General features: G+C 37.3%; 2 protein-coding genes across 4 annotated transcripts in view; both read left to right on the top strand.

The window, feature by feature from the left end:
* Positions 1-25,918, top strand: part of MRPL50 (mitochondrial ribosomal protein L50) — a 448,968-nt gene that overhangs the window by 175,944 nt on the left and 247,106 nt on the right. The window contains exon 1 of one of the 3 annotated variants that reach the window (XM_050761524.1): positions 6,106-6,109. The exons of the other annotated variants lie outside the window; for them this stretch is intronic. The gene's annotated coding sequence lies outside the window, so the exon portion shown is untranslated. Of the gene's footprint in view, positions 1-6,105; positions 6,110-25,918 lie in introns of those variants that run through there. 3 annotated transcript variants of the gene reach the window in all.
* Positions 1-25,918, top strand: part of GRIN3A (glutamate ionotropic receptor NMDA type subunit 3A) — a 163,143-nt gene that overhangs the window by 86,033 nt on the left and 51,192 nt on the right. The window contains exon 4 of the mRNA XM_050761479.1: positions 22,520-22,665. Coding sequence (XP_050617436.1) covers positions 22,520-22,665 — 146 coding nt within the window. The remainder of the gene's footprint in view (positions 1-22,519; positions 22,666-25,918) is intronic.

Below are 25,918 nucleotides of genomic sequence, written 5' to 3' on the forward strand. Positions count from 1 at the left end.
GGGAAACATAGTACCCACAAGGACGGCTAACTCTCTCTTAGGAAGATTAGAGAAGGTTTGAAAAAAAGATAGTACTTACTGAGTTTTAAAGAAATAATAGCAGTTTACCCAGGAACCAAACTTTGAGGGGAAAAAAAAAGCAGGAGGAGGTTGGGAATTCCAGGCAGCGGTAACAGCAAGTGCAAATGCTAAAAGGTAAGACTGGACCAAATGACATGAGTGCTGGGATTAGTGACAGAAGATCTTGGTTTAGTTTCTGGATCCTCAGGTATAGTTGTTACCACTGTATCAGTCACCTATTTCTACAATGATATTGCAAAACAACCATAAGATATTGGCATAAAACAAAAAGCATATAGGCCGGGCGCGGTGGCTCACGCCTGTAATCCCAGCACTTTGGGAGGCCGAGGCGGGCGGATCACAAGATCAGGAGATCGAGACCACGGTGAAACCCCGTCTCTACTAAAAATACAAAAAATTTAGCCGGCGCGGTGGCGGGCGCCTGTAGTCCCAGCTACTCGGGAGGCTGAGGCAGGAGAATGGCGTGAACCCAGGAGGCGGAGCTTGCAGTGAGCCGAGATCGCGCCACTGCACTCCAGCTTGGGGGACAGAGCGAGACTCCGTCTCAAAAAAAAAAAAAAAAAAAAAAAAAAAAAAAAGCATATATATAGCTCACAAATTTTGCCAGGTTTGGTTGAGCTGGTCCAAACTTAACTTACCTATTTTTACCTATTTTGGGATCAGCTGGCTGTTGGATGATACACAGTGGCTTCAAAAATTTGCTGCAGTGATGTGGCTCTGTTCCACATGTCTTATCCTCCAACACACTCATTCAGGCATGTCCTTCTCATGGTGATAACAGAGGGCTATGGCACAAGCAAAGATGCAAGCACTTTTCTAAGACTGTGCTTAGAACATGTCTGCTAACACTCCAATGACTACTGGCAAGTCACAAGGCTAGGACCAGAGCTAGAGGGGAGAAGCCTAATAGTGAAATGAGAAAGGGTGTGAAACAGAAAGGAGAGAAGAGTTGGAGCCACTAACATAATCAGTCAACTGCACCTACTTAATCTCTAGAGTTTGGGTTCCTTTTCTGTAAATGAAGAACACAACAATTCTTCCCTCCTGACATCCCATGGTTGTTGGGAGGAAATGTATAGAAGGTGTTTTAGAAGTACTGTAGCCGAAAATAAACAGGTAAGTAGCCAAGAAGTTGTCATGGAAATCTAAAAGATTGGTGTTACTCTGTTCATGGTTTGCACGTCAGCTAGCCACACATTTAAATTTCAACCCCTATTCCATTGCTGCAAACAGTGCTCCGCTCTTTGAATCCAACTCACTCCCGGTGGTTCGGCCGTATTAGCACTCTCAGAGACAGAACAGACAAAATGCACTACACTTGTTTGAGACTGTGTTTTGTTCCAGAGACAAGGGTAGAACATTTTCTAGACTGCAGTCAATAAAAGACATCTAGGTTAAGCCCTGGTATGCATCAGTGACATCAGCAAAATGGCAGAATAGAAAGTTCCCCAGCAAAACTCTCCCAATAAAAATACAGCTAGAAACTATTCAAAAACAAGAAAACCTCCCTGAATATACCAGAACTCAGAAGAGAAGCACAGAAATCCCCTAGGTCCACAGAATTGAGACAAGCTGCAACCAATAAGAGAAACAGTTATTTCAGACTGCACCACTCTTCCCTCAAGCCAGCAAAACACCACTCAGAGAATTTCCCTAGATCCACAGTTGCCGATATGACAGGAGAGAATTGGAGGTAGAGGTTCATTCTCCCCACCGGTCTGGAATCTTCATGAAAAGCCCACTCTGGGAACTACTGGGAGTGCTAATATGACTGAACCACCCGGAGTGAGTTGGATTCAAAAAGCAGGGCGCTGTTTGCAGCAACTGATGAACAGATCTTGGAGGCTACTCGTCACTCTAATCAGGAAAGACACCATGTTGACAAGACTGGCTGATGCTACAGTGCTGCAGGGGAAACAACAGGCAGAGAGGCCTGAATCCCTAGCCAGATTTTCCACAAATTCCATGTGCTCACATGGAGAACTCTCCTGGCCTGGAAACAACTATAAGGCAAGGATTAAGTTCCAGTGCTCATTTTAGTCTTCACCAGACTATAAAACAATGGCAGGGCAGCAATATAGTTTTATGGCAGCTTTTGAGCTCTGGTGCTCTTGATAAATTCTTCCTCAGAATTAAGAACAATAGAAAGGCATCAATTTAGTTCAAGAGTACTATTTAAGTTCTGGTGTCCATTATAAGTCTTCCTCTGATGGGAAAACAATGACAGGGCAGTGATTTCAGTTCAATGCAATGTTTTAGTTCCGGTGTTCACTGTAAGTTCTTCCCATCGTGGGAAGAAACAACAGTCCAGTGTTTAAGTCTGACATTAGAAGTAAAGTTCTAACACCACCAAACAACACCACAAAAACTGGAAGAGATGTCTGCCTCCTCAAATGTACAGGCATCGAAGTAAAGATTCAAAGATTGTGAAACTTGGGGAAATATTACATCACTAAAAGAAACTAACAAAGCTCCAGCAGTGACAAAAAAGATCATTACATAATGATAAACGTGTCAATTCAACAAGAGGATATAACAATTGTCAATATATATGTACCCAACACTGGAGCAACTAAATATATAAAACAAATATTAATAGAACTAAAGGGAGAGATTAATGGCAATACTTTAATAGTAGAGACTTCAGGATCCCACTTTCACCAATGAACAGATCATACAACAGAATATTAACAAGGAAAAATTGGAGTTAAATTACACTCTAGACCAAATGAACCTGATAAATATTTACAGAACATTCCATCCAGCAGCTGAAGAATACACATTTTCCTTCATAGCACATGGAACATTCTCCAATACAGACCACATGTAAGGTCACAAAACAAGTCAACAAATTTTTAGAAATCAAAATCATATCACGTATCTTTTCTTACCATGATGGAATAAAACTAGAAATCAATAGCAGAAGGAATGTTGGAAACTGTACAGAATATGGAAATTGAACAACATGTTCCTGAACTATGAATGAGTCAATAAAGAAACTAAAAAGGAAACTTAAAAATTCCTTGAGACTAACAAAAATGGAGACACAACACATCAAAACCTATGGGATATAGCAAAAGCAGTTCTAAGAGGAAAATTTGTGGCAATAAATACACAAAAAAAGCGAGACTTCCAAATAATGCACCTCAACGAACTAGAAAAGCAAGAATAAACAAAACCCAAAATTAATAGAAGAGAAAAATTATAAATATCAGAGCAGAAATAAATAAAATTGAGACTAAAATACAAAAGATCAACAAAATGAGTAGTTGGATTTTTGAAAAGGTAAACAAAATTGACAAACCTTTAACTAGACTAAGAAAAAAGAAAGAAGATGCAAATAAATAAAATCAAAAACAAAAAAGGAGACATTATAACTGATACCGCAGAACTACAAAGGATCAACAGAGGCCATTATGAACAACTATACTCCAGCAAATTGGAAAACCTAGAAGAAATTCTTGGATGTATACAATCCTACCAAGATCAAATGATGAAGAAATAGAAAACCTGAACAGACTAACAATGAGTAACAAGACTGAAACAGTAACAAAAAGTCTCCCATCAAAGAAAAGCCCAGGAGCTGACAATTTCCCTGCAGAATTCAACCAAACTTTTAAAGAACTGATACCAATTCTACTCAAACTATTTTGAAAAAATTAAAGAGGAGGAAATAATTCCAAACTCATTCTACAAGATCAACAGGATGCTAGTACCAAAACCAAACAAGGACACAACAAAAAAGCGAAAATTACAGGCCAATATTTCACTGATGAATCTAGTTACAAAAATCCTCAACAAAGTGCTAGCAAACCAAATTCAACAACTCCTGAAGAATATCATTCACCATGATCAAGTAGGATTAATCTCATGGACAGAAGGATGGTTCAACACACACAACTCAATAAATATGATACATCACATTAACAGGATCAAGAACAAAAAACATACGATCATTTCAAGAGATACTGAAAAAGCATTCATAAATTTCAGCATCCCTTTATGAAAAAGCTCTCAACAACCTGGCTATAGCATGAACATGCCTTAAAACAACAAAAGCCATATATGACAGACTCGCAGCTAATATCACACTGAATGGGGAAAACCTGAAACCCCTTACTATAAGATCTGGAACAAGATAGGGATGCACACTTTTACCACTTTTATTCAACATAGTACCAGAAGTCCTAGTAAGAGCAATTAGGCAAGAGAAAGAAATAAAAAGCATCCAAATTGGAAAGGAAAAAGTCAAATTATCCTTGTTCACAGATTTTTTTATATTTAGAAAGCCCTAAAGACTCTACCAAAAAAAAACTGTTAGATCTAATAAATTAATTCGGTAAAGTTGCAGGATACAAAAATTAATAGCATTTCTATGTACCAACAGTAAACAATCTAAAAAGGAAATTGATAAAGCAATCCCATGTGCAATAGCTACCAAAAGAATAAAATAAATAAATTTAACCAAAGAAAGATCTCTAGAATGAAAACTATAAAACACTGATTAAAGACATTGAAGAGGACAGAAAAAAATGGAAAGATATCCCATGTTCATGAATTGGAATAATTAACATTGTTAAAATGTTCATACTACCCAAAGTGATCTACAGATTCAATACAATCCCTATGGAAATACAAATGATATTCTTCAAAGAAATAGAGAAAACAATTCTAAAATTGTAATGTAACCCCAAAAGACTCCAAATAGCTAAAGCAATCTTAAGCAAAAAGAATAATACTGGCATCAGCACACTGCCTGACTTCAAAATATACTACAAAGCTATAGTAAGTGGAAGCACAATACTGACATAGAAATGGACACATAAACCTTGGGTAAACAATGTATATTGTTTCAATGCATATTGAAGAGACAGTCTCGTCAATAATTGGTGCTAGGAAAACTGGATCTCCATATGGAGAAGAATAAAACTAGACCCCCATCTCTCACGTTATACAAAAGTTAAAATGGTTTAAAGACTTACATATAAGACCTGAAACTATGAAACTACTAGAAGAAAATATTGGGAAATGCTTCAGGACGTTGGTCTTGGCAGATTTTTTGGGTAAGAGCTCAAAAGCACAAGCAACATGAGGAAAAATAAACAAACAGGAATACATCAAGCTAAAAGGCTTCTGTACTACAAAAAAATAAAAATAATCCAATATAGCAAAGAGACAAAATAAGAGAAAATATCTGCAAACTATTCATTCAACAGGGGATTAATAACCAAGTTATAAAAGGATCTAAAATAATTCTGTAGCCAAAAAAAAAAAGCAAATAATCTAATTTTTAAATGGGCAAATGATCTGAATATACATTTTTCAAAAGAAGACATAGAAATGACCAGCAGGTATATGAAAAAATGCTCAGCATCACTAATCATAAGGGAAATGCAAATTGAAACCACAATGAGGTATCGTTTCACCCAGTTAAATGGCTTTTATAAAAAATATATAATATATATAATACACGTTATATATAATATATATATAATATATATATGCCATCAAGTATGCAGAGAAATTGGAATTCTAGTACACTCTTGGTAGGAATATAAATTAGTACAGCCACTATGAAAAACATTATTGGGGCCTCTCAGAAAACTAGAAGTAGATCTAGCAATCTCGCTGCTGGTCCAGCAATCATACCATAAGATCCAGCAATCCCACTGCTGGGTGTATATCCAAAAGAAAGGAAATCAGTATATCAAAGAAATGTATCTGCATCTGCATGTTTGTTGTAATGCTGTTCACAGCAGCAAAGATATGTGACTAACCTAAGGGTCTATCAACAAATGAATGGATAAAGAAAATGTGGTATACGCAATGGAACACTATAGAGCCATTAAAAAAAAACTTGTCATTCGCAGCAAAATTGATGGAAATGGAGGTCACTAGTTTAAGTAAAATAAGCCAAGCACAGAAAGACAAATATCACATGTTCTTACTCCAACATGGGAGTTAAAAAAATCGATCTCACGGAGACAGAGAGTAGAATGGTGGTTACCAGAGGTTAGGAAGCATGGGGGGAGGGGTGATGAGAAGAGGTTGCTTAATAGGTACAGAAACACAGAAGAAATAAGTTATAGTGTTTGGTAACACAGTAGGGTGACTGTAGCTAACAATATATTATATTTCAAAACAGCTAGAAGAAAAAATTAGGGATGCTCATAACACAAAAAATGATAAACATTTGAGATTATTAATATCCTAATCATCCTGAATTGATCATTACACATTGTATGCATGTCTCAAAATATCACATGTAACCCATAGATATGTGCAATTATTGTGTATTAATAAAAAATAGAGGGAACGGGACATCTAAATAACAAGCTCTGCCCCAGAAAATGGGGGCATAGAGAAAGTGAGATGAACTCAAAAATACTCATGATGATCACTAAAAAATCAACAATGGCTACTTCTGAGGAAGGCAATAGAATTAGAGAGGAAAAAAGAGATAATATGTTTTTTTATGCTATAAAACTTCTGTTTGAGTTTTACAGTGAGAATGGAGTCATGTATTACTTGTCAGATTAAATAAATGAGTATGATTTTGAAGAATTTTTATGAAGTAGGACTAGGTAAGTTCTTCCATAATTTCCCATTAGAACAGTTCAAACATTGATACAAATGTTCTGGGTTGTTTTTATTCCATTTTACCTTTACCACATACATATCTAGGTATTCACACTGTTTTTGTTTGAGTGACTAATGTAATGCCAAAGGGCCAGGAACTAAGTTTGGTCCCACATTTTCAATAATCAAGTCTTTGATCTTAAACAAGTCCTAACATTGGTCAATTCTGGTTTCTTCATCTGTAAACGAAGGATTTTTAATTAAGTTGTAACATCACCTTAGGTCTAACATTCTGTAATTCTGAGAAGAAATAATCCACCTGGAAATGAGCCGGTTTATCTGAAAATTATCAGAAAATGAAGAAAAGAAAAAAAGAAAAAGGAAGAGTTGAAATCAATTTTTATCCATTTAAAAAATGAAAATTATATACGTTTAAGTTGTCTAACATGTTTTATATATGTGTACATTGTGAAGTGATTTTTAACAATTTGCATATTTATAACCTTATATAGCTACTTTTGTTTTGGTATAGTAAGAATATTTAAATCTACTGTCTAACCAAATTTTACATATACCATATACTATTATTAACTACAGTCACCATAGTGTACATTAAATTCCCAGAACTCATTCATCTTATAACTGAAAGCTTGTACTCTTTGACCAATATCTCGCCATCTTCTCCACACCCAGTCCCTGGCAACCACCATTCTACTCTGCTTCTACAAGTTTGAATTTTTTTTTTATTCCACATAGAAGTGGAATTATACAGTATTTGTCTTCATGTGTCTGGCTTATTTCATTTAACATAATGTCCTCTAAGTTCACCCATGTTGTCATAAACAGCATTATTTACTTCCATGTTAGAGCTGAGTAATATTCGTGTGTGTGTATGTGTGTGTGTGTGTGTGTGTGTGAGAGAGAGCGAGAGAGAGAGAAAGAGAGAGAGAGACAGAGAGAGAGAGGGGGATTTAGGTTGCTTACATGATTTGGCTATTGTGAATAGTGCTGCAATAAACATGAAAGTGGAGATATTTTTTTTCAAGTACTGATTTCAGTTCCTTTGAATATATACCCAGGAGTGGAAGTGATGGATCATATAGCAGTTCTATTTTTAGTTTTTTGAGGAAACTCCATGCTGTTACCCATAATGGCTGTATCATTTTACAATACCACTGTCAGTGTACAAGGGTTACCTTTTCTCCATATCCTCACAAACACTTGTTATTATTTAACTTTTTGATAAGAGTCATTTTAATAGGTATAAGGTGATAAGCCATTGTGGTTTTGACTTGCGTTTCCCTGATGATTAGTGATCTTGAGCACTTCTTCATATACTTTGTGGCTATTCGTATATCTTCTTCAGAAAAATATCTATTCAAGATCCTTAGCACATTTTAATTGTATTATTTGCTTTTATCTGTTTGTTTTCTATTGAGCTGAATAAGTTTCTTATATATTTTTGATATTAGCCCCATATCACATATATCAGTGGTCCCCAACCTTTTGGCACCAGGGACCAGTTTCATGAAAGGCAATTTTTCCACAGATGGTGGGGAAGGATGGTTTGGGGATGATTCAAGTGCATTACATTTATTGTGCACTTTATTTCTATATTATTACATTGTAATATATAATGAAATAATTTCTACATTATGATACACAACTCATCATAATGTAGAATCAGTGGGAGCCCTGAGCTTATTTTCCAGCAACTAGATGGTCCCATGTGGGGGTGATAAAAGACAGTGACAGATCATCAGGCATTAGATTCTCATAACAGAATCATTAGATTCTCATAAGAATCTAATGCATGCCACCTGGATTCCTCACATGCAGAGTTCACAATAGGGTTTATGCTCCTATGAGAACCTAATGCTGCTGCTGGCAGGAGGCAGAGCTTAGGCTGTAAAGTGAGTGATGGGGAGTGGCTGTAAATACAGATGAAGCTCCATTTGCTCACCCACCACTCACCTCTTGCTGTGTGGCCAGTTCTTAACAGGCCATGGACCAGCTGGCCTAGGGGCTGGGGATATGGCTTGGGTATATGGCTTGCAAATACTTTATCTCATTTCATAGGTTGCCCTTTCATTTTGTTGATTATTTACTTTGCTAGGCAGAAACTCTTTAGTTTGATGGAATCCCATTTGTTTAATTTTACTTTTTTTGCCTGTGTTTTTAGAGTCATATTCATAAAGTCATTACCAACACCAATGTCTTTTGTGTTGTGAAAAGAATCTTTTCCTCTGTGTTTTCTGGTAAGATTTTTATGTTTTCAGGTCTTGCATTTAACTCTGTAATCTACTTTGAGTTGGTTTTAATGTATACTGTAAGGGACCGATATTATTCATTTGCATGTGGATATTCAGTTTCTCTAATATCATTTATTGAAGAGACTATCCTTTCACTATTGTGTGTTCCTGGGACCTTCATTGAAGATTAGTTAGCCATATATGCATGGATTTATTTTGGGGTTCTCTGTTCTGTTCCATTGGTCGATGTGTTTGTTTTTATGCCAATACCATACCATTTTGATTACTATAGCTTTATAATATATTTTGAAATCAAGTATTATGATGTCTCTAGCTTTGCTCTTTTTTCTCAAGATTGTTTTGGTTATTTGGGTTCTGTTGCAGTTACAAAATCATCAATTTTTAGTTACTTTTTAAACGAATACTGGTGTAACATATGATGATTATCAAACAATCAAATAGCTACCACCCACAGTTACTTTTTTAAACCAATGAAATACATTTAAGTGCAATTGCGTAAACTAATTAACATCATGAAGTTTTAGGTTCTAAGTCAACTTTTTATTTTTTTTCTTTTTCTATGCTTTTGGCATATTCATGCATCCAACACTTAGTAAGAATTTACTGATACTATCTAGTCACCAGAGAGACAGTTCATAAAGCTGGTCTGCTCTTTCAGTTTTCACTTAGCCTATTTCTCCCCATGAATTGTAATCTCCACATTTCATGTTTAGTCTGTGTATTAGCCTGTTTTCATACGGCTGATAAAGACACACCAGAGACTGGAAAGAAAAAGAGGTTTAATGGACTTACAGTTCAACATGGCTGGGAAGGCCTCACAGTCATGGTGGAAGGCAAGGAGGAGTAAGTCATGTCTTACGTGGATAGCAGCAGGCAGAGAGAGAGAGGCTGTGCAGGGGAACTCCTCTTTATAAAACCATCAGATCTCATGAGACTCATTCACTATCACAAGAAAGCATGAGAAAAACCTGCCCCATGATTCAATTACCTCCTACTGGGTCCCTCCCACAACACATGGGAATTGTGGGAGTTACAACTCGAGATTTGTGTGGGGACAAGGCCAAACCATATCTGTCTGTTTGCTGTGAGGATTACACAAGGTAGTGGAAACAGAACTAACATTCCGGTTAAGTTCCAGAGGCAGGATACAAGTGCAATATGTCAAATGTATGTATGCCATAGCTCCACTTTACTGTTGAATCTTGGCCAAATTGCTTAATCTCACTAATCCTCATTTATCTCAATTCCAAACTTTACAAATCATTGCATGTGTTTTTTGTTACTGATGCATGAAAATTTTCTCAAATTTGCAAAGAAAGAAGAAAGAAAGTGTCTTTTTTACTCAGTTGCCTTCAGATGCTTGGCTCACAAAGCAAAATGCTACTTCAGTTGTGCTGCTCTTGTGATTCATGTAGCAGAAGAAAATGTGCTGAACAGAAAAGAAAGATAAGTAAACACTACATTAGTCATAAATTGGGAGATGGTCTCAACTGGAAATGCCAGGTAGAAAGCTACAGGCATGCTGCCCTGAAGGAGGCAGGGGAGAAGAGAGGCATCCACTATTCCTAAATGTAGTTATTCAGAATAGATGCCTGAATCTTTGAGGGTTCCTCCATAATAATGGCTCACTCACTGATTCTCTCAGAATTCCAGAACAAAGACAAATCGACTATTTAGCCATGACAAACAAAATTATGAGATACAGCCAAGTCACCCCAAAGAGCTAGCCTATGAGAAAAATAAAGCAAGAGGAAATGATTTTTATTTTTTATTTTTATTTTTATTCAGTAGTTTATCTTTCTGTTTGTCTGATGATTTGCTTTTAGGAGTCTGTGAAGCTGGTTTCCTGGAGTCTGTGCTGTATAATTGCTTACCTTTAGGCTAAACCTTCTACTGATATTTTTGTTCCCAGCTCATCTTGAATGAAGGCCAAATTGGACATGCTTTAATATTTAATCCTTCTGAGTTATCTAATTAAGTAAAAACTGGCATTTTAAAAGTTCTTATGTCATGAGGATTTGAGTAGCTGTGCCAAAAGGCTTACATCACTAGACTGGAGGTAAATTTATAGCTGTTTTTATTCATTTGCATTTCATCAGCCCAGAATTGCTGACTCTAGGTTCAGCAAGGACCTTACTGCCTGCTCCATCTGTGGGGTACAGTACACTGCTGGTGATGGGCAATGACTCAAGAGAGAAGTTTGAGTTCCACAGTCCACAGGTCATTTTTCACCTTGAAGTTTGGCTGTGTAGCAAGTCAATTATATAAACAAAAAGCCAGGGTTATTCTGACACCATGGGCTTAAAGGAATCCTCCTTTTTTTCTGTAAGAAGCTCTATAGCTTCAGTTCTGGCCTCAGCTGACCTAGTTTAGTCCCAGTCCTGACAATTACAGTGAAATCACATCTTAAAGTGAATAATGGGTCTAAGGTAATTATATTGTGATCATAATTACCTTTAAAAGTCCCATGTAAGACAGTATCATACTTGGTAGTTGGATTCTAGAATCAGCTTATAAGTATGCATAACAACTGATTCCAACAACATAGGCTGAAGAGGCTGGAGAAAGTTATCTCATGTCTCTAAGCTTCATTTCATTCATGCATGAACTGGAGTTATTAACAGAGCCTATCTCGTAGGGCATAGGGAGGCGAAATGCAATGATGAATGTGGAGGGCCAAGCACATAAACCAGCACAATCAATGATAGCTACTACTATGAAAGATTGTTATGGGCTAGTTCAACTCCTACAGTGGGTTGTTGGCTACATGTACAATGGCTAAACTCTTTCAATTAGCCATTTTTCAGATAAGGGAACTGAGTGAGTCTAATGCCGAGCAGTTAAGGGGAGATAGCTAGTAATGCCAAAAACTTGTTTACTGTGTACTGTAGTAATCCAGATCATATACGATAAAGCCAGCTCTGCCCAGTTTTGTCATTTACTGTTTCCATAAACTTATAGAAGTTGGTTAGCTATTCTAAGGATTTTAAAAGTTCATACATATAAACCATTCAACAGGGCCTGGCACACGATGAACTAAATCATAAACATCATCACCATTATGGTTATTATTATCCCATGCTTTGTGTGGAAACACCAATAGTGTTGGCAGCACCAGTGGTGAAATAATTTGTCTTACACATAAGGGAGAAATGGACTTAACTCCACAAGATTACTCAACATAAAATAGGATTTGAAGGGGATTTTCAATAAGACAACTGGAAGAGACTCTGAACTAAAAAGGACAGACTGCTCCAGATGAATAAAGTGAGAAGACATGGAGGCCAGGGTCATAGAAGAGGCAAAACAAAATGACTTGCATGAAAGAAAGGGAAAGACAAGAAACAAAGAGATAGAACATTTGCAGCAGAATAGTAATGATTCCTTTGTTGAAATTCTATAATTCATTGGCTTGGTCTCCGTGGTATCTAAAAGTAGACAGATACTTCACTTGGAGACCAGGACAATAGGCTCTACTCTTTTATTACAATAAATGAGACAGAAAAATACCGAGGTACATCCAGAGGCTCAGGAAATGAGTACTGCAGTTCTCTTTCATGGATGTTGCTGAGCAAATATAATTCAGAAAATCATTCCTTAGAAAAGAAAATAAAGACTAGAAACTTATGCTTTCATAAATAGTAGATGAGGAAAGTTGAACATAGGATACCAGAGAGAAACAAGGAACAGTTATTTTTATTAGCCATATTCATGTGGGAAGGGGACCGATGTTATTTGGCCCTGAGTTAGGATTTTTCAGTCCCACTCTTACATTACTTTTTGTGACCTGGAGCAAGTCCCTTCTTCACACTTCTTATTATGGGCCTAAATCACCTTCTTGCCTAGATCAGGAAGTATAACGTTTAGATACAAAGGCTCTGGAATTAGATTAAGTTCAGAACTCTCCTTTATGCCTATTTCCTGAGTTATCTGCGACACATTAGTTAAATTCAAGCCCTAGTTTCTCATGTGAAAGTTGGAGATTGTAACAAATATTGCTTATTTAGTATTGTTGTTAGAGGTTTAAATCATATAATTCATGTTAAGGTGTTAGCAAAATGCTTGAAATATGGGAAGTACTTAATAAATGGGAAATACTTAATAGATGGAAACTACCTGTATTGTTATCTATAAAAATAAAAGAATGGACTAAAAATATCTAACGTCTCCTCTAGTTATTCATTGTTTTCTCTAGCCCATGCTCCATATTTTTACAGCCTCCCAACTTAGACATCTCTCTTCTAGTTTATTCCCTAGCTCCCACCTGTAAACCGAGTGGAAAAAAGAAATGTTAAGATGTCCAGTGCAGAAGCAGAAATGTGTATGAGGGAAGAAGGAGCAGGTCTCAGTCCTCCTACAGCCACCACTAAGATTGCTAGAAGTTGAATACAAATGTTTGAACCCCACAGGACACACAGGAATGTCTTGTTTTAGAAAATTTGGCTGATAGATTTAGCTTGCTTTTTACCTTTTACGAATGAATAGGATACAGAAGCCATCAGACTGTTTGTGACTTGTGAATGAAATAATATGCATGGATGCATTTTGTAAACAGCACTGTTCAAATGATGCTGTTGTTCCTGCTGTTGCTCTAACTGTGATACGCATATTGTTTGTAAACCCAAAGGTTATGGGCTATTTGTCATATTTCTATAAACTGGCACTAGTTTTTTGGATTAAATTATCATTAGGTTTGAGTAATGCCTATCTTATCTACAGCTTCTCAAAGAAGAGAAACCTTTCCTGGAGGCAGTTATATATTAGAGAAAATTTAAAATAATACATTCGAGATAATAATATATACTAGAGATAAGTAAACTAGAGATTAATAATGCAAGTTCTCAGGTTTCTGGATTCATGTCCTTGATCTGCCACATTCCGGTTGTGTGCCTTGAGCAAGTTGCTTACTTGCTCCAAGCTTCTGTTCCTCCATCTTTAAAACAGGGAAAACAACTGTATGTACCACAAAAGGATGCCGCGAGCATTCAACAAAGCAATGAATTTAAGATCCTGGCACAGTGCCTGGAATGAGGGAGGCACCCAATAAAGGTTAGCTATTATCATTATTAAAATAATTGAAGACATAATATGGAGATAATAAATATCTCCACTTTAATGATATGGCAGATACACAAAGTCTGGATGAAAAGGATGTGGAATGGAGGAAAGTCGCAAAGAAGAAGTTGGAATGAACAAAAGTGAGTGCGGTGGCTCACGCCTGTAACCCCAACACTTAGGGAGGATGAAGCAGGCAGATCATTTGAGGTCAGGAGTTTGAGACCAGCTTGGCCAACATGGTGAAATATCTTCTCTTCTAAAAACATGCACACAAAAAATAGCTGGGCATGGTGATGCATGCCTGTAATCACAGCTACTTGGGAGGCTGGGGCATGATAATCACTTGAATCCAAGAGACGGAGGTTGCACTGAGCCAAGATAGTGCACTCCAGCCTGGGCGACAGAGTGAGACTCCATCTCAAAGATAAATAAATAAAGTGAGTAGGTGGGCCAGTGGCCAATTTTTATAACCTCAGCCTTATGGGGTCTGCTCTGAAATCATCTGTCCCTGGGATAGAATCTAAAATCAGTCCAAATGTCATACTGTTGCTTCAGTTTGAAATTTTGTGACCAGAGCCTTCCTGTTACTAGTCCTAAAAGGAAGCAGAGAGCTGCAGTAGTCAAGACCTCCAGTAAGGAGACTGATACTCCAGTGCAGCTAGAAATAAGGTGTCATCACACTACAGCCTAAATCTGGATAGCGCCAGGAAGCCTGCTGAGATTTATTAAACCTACCTCAGTTTATTTACCTGCAAAGATGACTCTAAGTAACCATTAGGATTTTAGAATAGAGAGAAAAAATTGAAGTATGGGAGTCAAGAAGCTAGTTAGATTCAAAATGTCTTTATCAGGGGACAGCAAACATTTCCTGTTTGGGCCAGGTGGGCCATATGGCTTCTTTTGAACTTACTCACCTCTACTGTTGTAGTGCAAAAACAGCCATAGACAATACATAAACGAATGGGCATGGCTGTGTTCCCATAAAATTTGATTGACAAAAACTGGTAGCAGGCTAGATTTGGCCCATAGACCATAATTTGCTGACCCCTAGTCCCTACAAGAGACTTGATGCAATGACTCAAGTTGTCAGAAGAACCTGGGCTAAGGCTCATATAAATCAAACATGATGTCGAAGAATGTTGTTGACTAGAGATTAGCTGACCTAACATAGAGGGCTTCAGAATGAAGAAGGGAGAGGCAGCAAACTGTTTAAATTTAAATGGAGGAAGCAGCTTCTGTGCAAGAAAATAGGAATAACACAAAAAGTAACTGCAGCATAAGATGTACTTACTAATTCACATTAGAAAAAATACAGGGTGGACCTCAGCAACATTCTTTTCAGCATTATTTTTCTGTATTCTAATATTCAGAGCATGAGTAATAACTAGGGTAAACATACATGTTTTCCAGAACAGTCCTGGTGTGTCTTTTGTCCTTATGTAATCATCAATTGTGTCCCCTTTTAGAGAACTGTCCTAGTTTTCACTATAAATTATATGATCACAACTATAATAACCAAAATGATTTTGAAGTTGCAGCACAAATAGGTATGTATTAGTTGGATTTTCACAAGACTTGTACAATAATACAAGTCTATAAACGCAGAATGTAGGGCTAGATAAGGGTATGTTAAGAACTTCAAGTTGGAGTTGGTTTTCAATCCAACTTTATCACTTTCTGATCATGTTAGACAAGCTGTTTAATCTCCCTGAATCATAGCTCCTCATATGTAACAATAAATAATAAAAGTAGTAATCTCATTAGATATAAATTTATTAGCATATAATAAATATTATAACATATTAGCTGTTATTTTATTATTATACATTCAGATAGAATCAATTGGTTGTGTGGAGACAAAAGTCACCCTTATTTACAGAAGATATCCCTCAAGTGGAGTAATTTTCTTGTCACTGGAGACAATCAAGCAGAGGTGTAACAGGCACTTCATGGGAATATTATAAGTAAAATCTTGCTACTCAAAGCCTGGTCCATAAACCATGACATTTGCATCAATTAGCAGCTTGTTGTTGCAGAATCTCGAGCTCCCACCTAGACCTACTGAATCGGAATCTACATTTTGAAGAAACCTCAGGCAGTACATTTAACCTTGCTATAAAGCAGCAGTCTCCAACCTTTTTGGCACCAGGGACCAGTTTTGTGGACAATTTTTTCATGGATAGGTGGGGGGTGGGGGTGATGGTTTTGGGATAATCCAAGTATATTACATTTATCATTAGATTCTCTTAAGGAAGTGCAGCCTAAATCTCTCACATTTGCAGGTCACAATAGGGTTCATGTTCCTGTGAGAATCTCATGCTGCTGCTGACCTGACAGGAGGCAGAGCTCAGGCCATGATGCCGCTTGCCCATGGCTATGTTGCCTGGTTCCTAACAGACCATGGACCATTACCTGTCCATGGCCCAGGGGTATGGAGCCCTGCTAATTGTCCACTGATGACTCAGACATTAGTGGATGATTAAACTTACAAAGCCCCTTCCATCCCTGAGACCACTTGATACTATAGCATCCACAGGTTATAAATGGATAAAGGAATGCCGTGGAAGGGAGCTGTGAATTCAATACATACTATATCCTATTCCATTAGGCAGGTTAGGAATAGTCCTTTCCACCCAACTCCAAAGAACGTAATACCAGGTCCAGTGACTACATTTCACTGATGAATTAAGTATTAATCTCAGATGGGTACAGATGTAGACCTTAAGTGAGCATACTCAGCATTGGGATTATTTTTTAATCTGCAGCATTACATCTACCTTAGACATAGCAACTTGATTATTTCCCGAGTTTGCCTCATTTTGTTTTGAGCCATTTCTCTGCTTTCTGGGGAATGTCTGTTTGATTATTCTCCATGTAGGTACTCTGCGTAGAGTTCAGTATTCCATTAATACTGAACAATTCACATACAAATAGACAGTTTAACCTTAGATATTTCCCCGAGGCCTAAAGAGGTTGATGCAAATATAAACAGAATCGGAAGCGCTGGTGAGATATTTAGCTGAAACTTTAAAGAAATGCTTCTCTCACTGGGACTTCTTGGTAATGGTTGTAATGCAGCTCAAATGCTTAAGCTCTTTGTACACTTTTATCCTTTTTCCTTGATGCAGGCTTTCTGACATCCCTGGCTGTCTGAATTACACACAGGGTAGACTATCCTGCCCCACTGGGTTGCATCAATAGCTTCTTAGATCCCTTTTCTGATTCTATTATTCTGTGACTGCTGAGTAGCCCATGGTTATTTTTCAATATAATCTCACACACAGAAAGAAGAATATATCTTTTTGAAAGAATTAAAGTAACAAAGGAAAAAATTAATTTTAAGGAGAAAAAAGACAGCAGGAGGTGTGACGAAAAGCATCAAATTTTTAATGTATCTAACCTAATTTCATTAATTCTCTTAATAATGATGATAATTCATGTATTATGCCAATGTTTATCAAGTATACACTATGTGTTTGTTGCATAACAATGATAATAATAATAGCAGTTAACATTTGTTGAAGACTTACAACCACATGAATGAGATCACTACAGGCACCATCCTCATGGAAACTTACAATCTAGCAGGGAAGGCAAATTACAAAAATAATTCCAAGTGTTGTCAGTGCTATGTGAAACTGTAGGTATAATGGGAGGGTGTTACAGGTCTAGGGGTCAGTGAAGGCTTTCCTCAGGAAGTGACGTTTAAGAGTTAGCTAGACAAAGAAGCAGGGATGAGGAAAAAGTGTCCCAGGCAGACTGAAGACTATGTGCAAGAGCTCTGATCAAGCAAAATGTTTGTTTTGGAAATAAGAGAACTGGCCAAAGCTTGGAAGGCCAAGAGGAGAGTAGAATGACAAGGCTAGGAAAAGGAAGGCAGGAGCCAAACATGCTGAAACCTGGAGGCCATATGAGGAGTTTGGACTTCATCCCAAGGGCCATGGGGAACCATTGATGGGTATTAAGCAAGTGAGGGACATGATCAGATCTGAATTCTACAGTTTCTCTGAGTGGATTAGAAAGGAAGAAAGGGAATATGTGGATGACAGAAATGACAGTGACTCGAATAAGAGCAGTGGCAGTGTTTACAAAACATCTCCATGTTAGAGTGTCAGGCTAATAAGATGCCTTCTCTCCTGCAGTCTGGTTATTTGCTAACCCTTACAGGAGCTTTCCATTCTCAGAACCTCAGAACCTTTGCCTTCACAGAGCCAATAAGGCAGATATGGGAGCTGATGAACAAATACAACAGAAAGTCATGCAAAGGAAAAACGCAAAGAGACAGTCCTCCACCAGAATTCTGAGACTGGATCTGCTGGTTCCCTGATTCCTGCCATGCTTTGGAAAGGAATAATGTGCTGGTGCATTCAGAAAAGAAAATGAGACCCAGAAAAGCAGGATTTCCCTAAAAACAAGTCATAGGCCATAAAAGTATTATCACAACATAATGTGAAGAATGTACTTCTGGAAGGAATTCTGTTCCTATATGAGAGAAAGGTATTTTAATTAATGATTCTACAGCCCTTTTACCTTAAAGAGAGGGTTTATTTAGAAAGCTTGAGTTGCAAGCTATACTGTTAGCATAGTTTGTGCTAAGTGAGATGACAAAGCTGTCACCTTCCTCTAAGTTCAAATAATAGTTATCAACTAATTACTCATCAAGTATTTTCTTGAGCAACTACACAATGAAAGGCATTAGAAATACAAGGCTAAATTAAAATTAACATTATTCTTGTTTACATGGAGCTTCCAGTTAGTGAAGAAACTGAGAATCTAGACACTAATCACATTTAATTATGTAAATTTAATTACATAATTAAATTTAAAACTGTAACTGTGATAGATTCTACAAAAGATAGGCATATGTACTGGGCTTACGAAAAAAGAATCTGGCCTACACAATAAGTTAGGGAAGTAATTACTGAACTGAGAGCAGAAGAATGCATATAAGTTAAATGGATAAAGCAGGATAGAAAAATAGACTCGATAAAATGAATTAACTTGACAAACAGATGTAGATTACCTGCAAGGTGCCAAGGGTCGTGATAGGTAACCGTACTACACAAACAAATGAAACTTAGTCTGCAAGTTACAGAAAATAGGATGGGCTGAAGCTTATTAATTCCTAGTTGTGAGAAGTTGGTGTTACTTTAACTATCCAAGCCTCAGTGTTTTAATCTGCAAAATAAGAAAATAACATCTATCATATAAGATTATTGTGAAAATATTAAAAGCCCTTAGCTTACTGCCTGGCATACAAGTAGCAAATTTTGTAATGACCAGATGGAGGCAGTCAGTATGATACAGTATCAGAAGCAGTGTTCTAGGGTTGTCTAAAGCTGAATGTCTTTGATCAGGCTGAATTCAAATCCCAGGTACAGTTACTAGCTCTGTGACCTTGGACAAATGACACACTTTCTAATCTTCAGTTTCTTTATGTAAATAGATGATACCTCACATTTCTTGGTAGGATCAAAGGAGATAATGCACGGAAAGGTCAAAGATTGCTTAAATAAATATTTGCCTACATATTTTATATGTGCAAGCTACTGTATCAATGCAGATAAATAAGTAGTTACGTTTTTCTATTGTTGTTGTTTTGGGTAGGAGGTAGAAGCTAGGCTAGACCAGAGGCTTCCCATAGAAAATTTTGACCTAGGTCTTTGCCTACATATTTTATATGTACAAGCTACTATGTCAGCACAGATAAATAAGTAGTTTTGTTATTGTTGTTTTTCTGGGTAGGAGGGTGAAGCTACACAAGACAAAAGACTTCACATAGAAAATTTTGACCTAGGTCTTGAAAAATGAATAGATGTTGGGCAGACAATGCTGATAAATGTGCCTTGCTCAAGCCATATGACTGCAATTTGCTACTATGAGAACAGCCCAGGGGGTTCAAGGCATAAGGATAATATTTTTTAAAGCCTGGTGAGCTCCTCCTAATAAACATCATCACTTCAGTTGTTGTCATGAGCTAGAATGCAAGATGATGTAGTAGGTAATAGCATATGCTTTGAAATGAGATAGACATGGATTCTGAGCCAGTCCCTGCTACTTACAACTGCGTGATGTTACTGAGCTTCAGTTTACTCATCCCTAAGAGGAAGTAACAACAGTGCCCTCTTCATGAAGCTATTATGAGGATTCAGCACGATAATGCATGTAAAGCTCTAAGTATCATGTTTGGCACATAATAAGAGTTTAATAAATGTTAAATATTCTTATTATTGTTGATGTGGCATTAAGGTTATGCTGACATAAAACATTAGAATTTGTTCACTGCATGAAACAGTTACATTAAACGCAGAGTAAGCTATATTACTTACTTAACAGTGGAATGCCAAAGAAATACAATGAACAACCAGGTTTTAAGAGTTCCTATATGGCAGTGGTTGCAGGTATTTATCTTTGTCACCCTAGTAACTTTGAGAGCTGTACACAGTAGACTTTCAATAAATGTTGAATAAATGAATGATTTTGCTGATTTTAAAATATTTTTCTACCTACAAACATGACAAGTGTTTCTGCAGATAATCTGTAAATAAAAAAATACATCTGTAAATTCAACACCAATGGGTTTTCTTCCAAGTTGTGTGTGTATGTGCATGTGTGTGTGTGTGTGTGTGTGTGTGTGTGTATAATATATATGGGAAATCATAGCATTTAAATAAATGTATACATATTTTTATCATACCATATGAAAGTTTTTTTCCACTTGTCATATGAGCATTCACCTTGTTTTATGAAACATACTTTACAAACGTGATTTATATGTTGCATTACACTCTATAAGAATATGCCATATCAGGAGAATGGCATGAGCCTGGGAGGCAGAGCTTGCAGTGAGCTGAGATCACGCCACTGCACTCCAGCCTGGGCAACAGAGCGAGACTCTGCCTCAAAACAAAATCAAAAAAAGAATATGCCATCTAATTTATTTAACTATTACCATATTGTTAGATGTTTACTGTGTGTCAAAACTAATTCATCTTCAAATATATGTTATTTGTCACCATATTCGGTGAGTTCTTAATCATTTTTAGGGTAAACAACTTAAAAACCTAATTCTTAACAAAATACTCTATATTATCTCCCTCCTAGATGAAAATTACAAACACATTTACAAAAACTATGGCCTACTACTTCAGGAGGTTTATAAACTCCATGAAGCCCATCCATAGATTTCTGTCCCCAGGGATTCACATCAGAACTAATTACACAAAATGTTAATATCAAGCAAAACAAAAATGTGCAAAGACTTGACTATAATTATTGTGGAGATGTATAATCTCTAAAATATTGCTGACTACAGTAATGTGGCCCAATCTCAGTTCATTCTTATGTTTTAAATAGTCCATGCTTTACACATTAATGCTTCTCTACAACTTTCATTGAATAGTAAGTTTTCGTGTGATATATCTTTATTCTCCTTAGTAACAGAAAGTCTCTGCAGGACTCCCAATGCACAGTCTTTTCTCGTGGTGACATGGTTTGGCTGTGTCCCCACCCAAATATCATCTTTAATTGTAGTTCCCATAATTCCTACGTGTTGTGGGAGGGACCAGCTGGAGACAATTGAATCATGGGGCGGTTACCCTCATGATTTAGGTTACCTGTTCTCATGATAGTGAGTGCTCATGAGATCTGATGATTTTATAAGGAGCTTCTCACTTCACTCGGCACTCATTCTCTCTCCTGCTGCCCTGTGAAAAGGTGCCTTCTGCCATGATTTTAAGTTTCCTGAGGCCTCCCCAGCCATGCAGAACTGTGAGTCAATTAAACCTCTTTTCTTTTTAAATTATCCAGTCTCAGATATTCCTTCATAGCAGCGTGAGAACCGACTAATACACACGGTGAGGTCTTGCATCCTGGAAACCTATGAAATTGTTAGATCTACTCCTGCCACCCTCCCCTCTGTCACTCCAAATTATCTTAAATACCATTCCATTTGAGCAAATGTACAGCATAACTCAGGATTGGATAATACAGTTATTTGAAGGAAAGACAGCATTTTACAATAACACCAAAAATAAATTTAATAAACAAAATGTAATATAGTATAAAGGTGGCTAAACACAAAAGTGATGAAGTTACAGCATTAGGGCAGGTTTATTGTCATCTCAGGATGCAAGGTTTTAACTTGGGTTTTATGTCATTTTAACCAAGGAGTATCTTAATCTTTATTATGAACATACACTTTGTCTGATATGCAATTTACAATAATGAGACTGATTCTACATGCCAATTTGCACAGCTTCTAAAGAATTCTAATATGTTCTCAACATGCAAAAAAATTGTTTTGTATTTTTTTGTTGTTGTTTCCATCTGTTTGCTTCTAAAGATAGAACAATTTTTTATGTAAAAAGCATGTAGCCATGTCTGTACATTTCTATGTACATGTTTCTGCCTGCGGGGGTTAAAAAAGTTCCGAATTGTTATTAAGTTTCAAACAATTATAGAAAAAATGTTTAAAAACAATTCTAAGAATAATTTTTATTTAAGCCATTTCTTTTTCTGCCTCATAGTTACATCATCCCTCCCAAGGATTCCGCTTTGGAACTGTCCGAGAAAGCAGTGCTGAAGATTATGTGAGACAAAGTTTCCCAGAGATGCATGAATATATGAGAAGGTACAATGTTCCAGCCACCCCTGATGGAGTGCAGTATCTGAAGTGAGTGTCAACCTCTTGGATCCAAAGAAAAATTCTCACTGAAGAGAAGTAATTTAGCTACTGACATAGTATATGTTAGTTTCTGAAAATGACAGATAAATATACCCACATTGTGTTTAGTAATACTTTACACTGTGTGAGATCCCAGGAGACAGTGTGAAATAGTTTTAATTGTGTGACCTAGATTACTTGTGACCTGCATAGTCTCAAGTTGGTAGTAGCTTTGTTCAAAGAACCAGTGGGGCCATTAGCATAGCAGATGGTGGAGGAAGTAAATGCTGGCTTTACATCACTTGAGAAAACAATGGTGCTGAAACAGTCAAACACACAGGGAATATGGCCAGAGGATAAAGTGTCCCAAGGCAACCTTTTCCTTCACAGTGAATATATCTCTAAACCCAGGGAATGCCTCCTCTTGCCATGAGGAAATGGAATTTATCTTAGAGATTTTCTATAGAAAGGAAATAAGATAGACGACAATGATTCCCATGCCTGCATTCTTCTCATCAGAATTTATGAGAAGCAATCACAAGAAATCACACTGCCATGGCAGATTATCAGAGCCTGTAATTCAATGAAGTTGAATACAAAGGCAGACGGTGCAGTGATGGCTCTGCTCTGTCTAGTCTTCCTGAGAAAAGGGAAAGAATAGTTCCTGAAAAACAGGAAGGCATGAGGGTAAGCAGTCTTCTCCCTCCTGCTTGATGGAATCAAGTTAATAACAGACATCCACACCTCCAATTCCTAGAATTGTGCAGCATCAGGAAACTAATTTCTCCATGGTCAGCGTCAATAATCTCCCCCATGGACAGTAGGACCTGCCACCTCAAATTCTTTTTTAAGAAAGAATAGAAATAAATAAATAATTTCATGGAACATAAGGGTTTTGTCTTTCTCAACAACTTTAGAAACAGGCCACTTAAAATGTTTTATGGACTTTTAACTATAGCTTAGAGAAAAAGCCTCGTTCTCTCATATTTGCAAAATTATATATGACGTGTATTATGAAATGTCACTTTTAATTTTGCAAGAACATCAACACATTACAGTCTCTCTCTGACATGAAGTTTAGAGTCCCTTTGCCTCCCAGATCTTCTCGTGTATTCTCTTCTTCGGGCAAATTTATAGTTGAAAGAAAGAATAAGATGTCAGGGTAGCAATGGTTTCCAGCAAATGGCAGACAAACTGGGCTCTGCTGACAGTGTGAAAAAGGATGAGATGAGCTACTGCTGCAGTCCCCAGAACTTCCACGCCACTCAAGAAATTTATGTATCTCAGGAGCTCTACCTGAGAAGGCCCACATGCCCAGCACTGGTGCCACCCTAGCCTGAAGAGAAGCAATCTTCAGGAAAGCAGCCACAGATGAAGGCCCAAAACAAGTCCATTTTCCTTGGTAATACAACTAGTGAGTGGCAGAGTCAGGACTAGGACCAGCTCTCTGGAATCCAACCACTACTTCAGACTAGTCTAGGAACCATGGTGGAAGAGTAGGCCCTTGATGTTTGTGGAATAGTCCACGTTCCAGCAACATCTATGCTCCAGTTGGTATCTGAAAGCTAGTTAGAAATGCAGCAACTCCAGCCTCATCCCAAACTTACTGCATCAGAATCTTCATTTTAACAAGCTCCCCAAGCAATTCACTGATTGAGGTGAAATTGGAATATATGCAGAGTTTACCATTAATGCCCTCTCACCACTTCTCTCTGGGCCTTAACTCTCCACTTTCAGCCTAATCATTTCCTGTGCCCTTAGCCACCACTTCCCACAACCACAGTCTTCATGTTACCTCCCTGGCATCCCAGAGCACTGACCTACAAGGCGCAACCCCTAGCATTGCCTGTGCAAGGAAGATTTCTACGTATTGAACCTGTCCTTTCCCTCTCCCATCAAAATTCTCTTCTACTTAATTCTACTCTCTCAGGGCCCTGCTTTCTCATTAACAGTGTTCTAAAAAAATTAACTCCCAATAAAATGCTTATTCTTTTTATTATGTTAATATGTGACTGGTTTTCTCGTGATGTGTGATATGTATTTTTAAACAATGCTTAAGAAAAGACAGGGCATGATTCTATAATAGAAATAACCACTGGGGGCCCTGCAAACCACAACAGTGATTCAGCCAGTCTTGAAGCTACTTGTACCTGGATCCCACTTGGCCATTTCCTCACCGGTGACTAAGGGTCCTATGGGAGTCTGAGAACTGACTACTTCTTGTCTTTTCATTTGATTGAAATTTATTATAGCTATCTGCACTTTGCAGTCCAAAATCAAGAGTAGTTATTTAAGGAAGGATACCAGAGACATTAGGCTTTATGAATTACTGGTTTAAAAAAACTGAAATGAACCTCATCTTTTTTATTGTCATATTGCTACCACAAATATTTGTGGAATATTGGCAAATGATAACTTGTTGCTAGGTAGCTGTCAAGGTACATTATGGTACTGTGACAGTCGAACTTTGATTGGAGAAACAGCTCTCAGCTCAGTTTTTATTTTATTGCCAGGATTCCATTAAGATTCCTTATCACCTCCTAGGAGATAATCCACATCGCCAACCCTTTCTGAAGCTTCCCATTACTGTAGAGCTGGGAGGTACTTCATTTTGGTTAAAGTTAAATGTGGGCCTCATTGTAACTTAAATCCAATACGTCTTGGAAAAGGGGGTGCATTTTAAATTGGCTGTTTCACTTATTTGAAGAGTAGGATAAGAAAGCAATGGTCATTGGTACCAAAAAGGTAAGATGACCAACCTACTATGTGTCTATACATGACCCAGACAAAGTCATTCGTGTAAAGATGTGTTTCCCGCCCACTGATGAATCTTCTGGGTGTCTAAGGATATCTTTCTCTTTTTGATTTTCTATGAATTCTAGTCATATTCTCCTCTGTTTAGAAGCCATACTGTGTTAAATTAGAACAGCCTCTCCACTGGATCTAAGAGAGGAAGGACTGAGTCCAGAAGGGATAGAAAAGAGTTATTCTTTTTGCAAAGCTGTTTGAACAACTCTAAGGGTAGAAAATCCTTTCTTTTTTTTCAAATTAATAAATGTTTTTATTTTCAAAAAATAAATACCTACACCTACACAATAAAAAGGAACTGAGGTCGTTGTTGCGTGAGATAGAAAGAAGTGTAATACAGAGTGCTTATTCTCAAGAAACTTACACTTTAACTGGGGAGATAATATGGTGCACAAAATGGCTGCTTTTCTGGTCTTCAAAGAATCCATTCCCTCTTTTTGGTCACAGCATCTTG

This window comes from Macaca thibetana, chromosome 15, assembly GCF_024542745.1.
Source record: "Macaca thibetana thibetana isolate TM-01 chromosome 15, ASM2454274v1, whole genome shotgun sequence".
NCBI lineage: Eukaryota > Metazoa > Chordata > Mammalia > Primates > Cercopithecidae > Macaca > Macaca thibetana.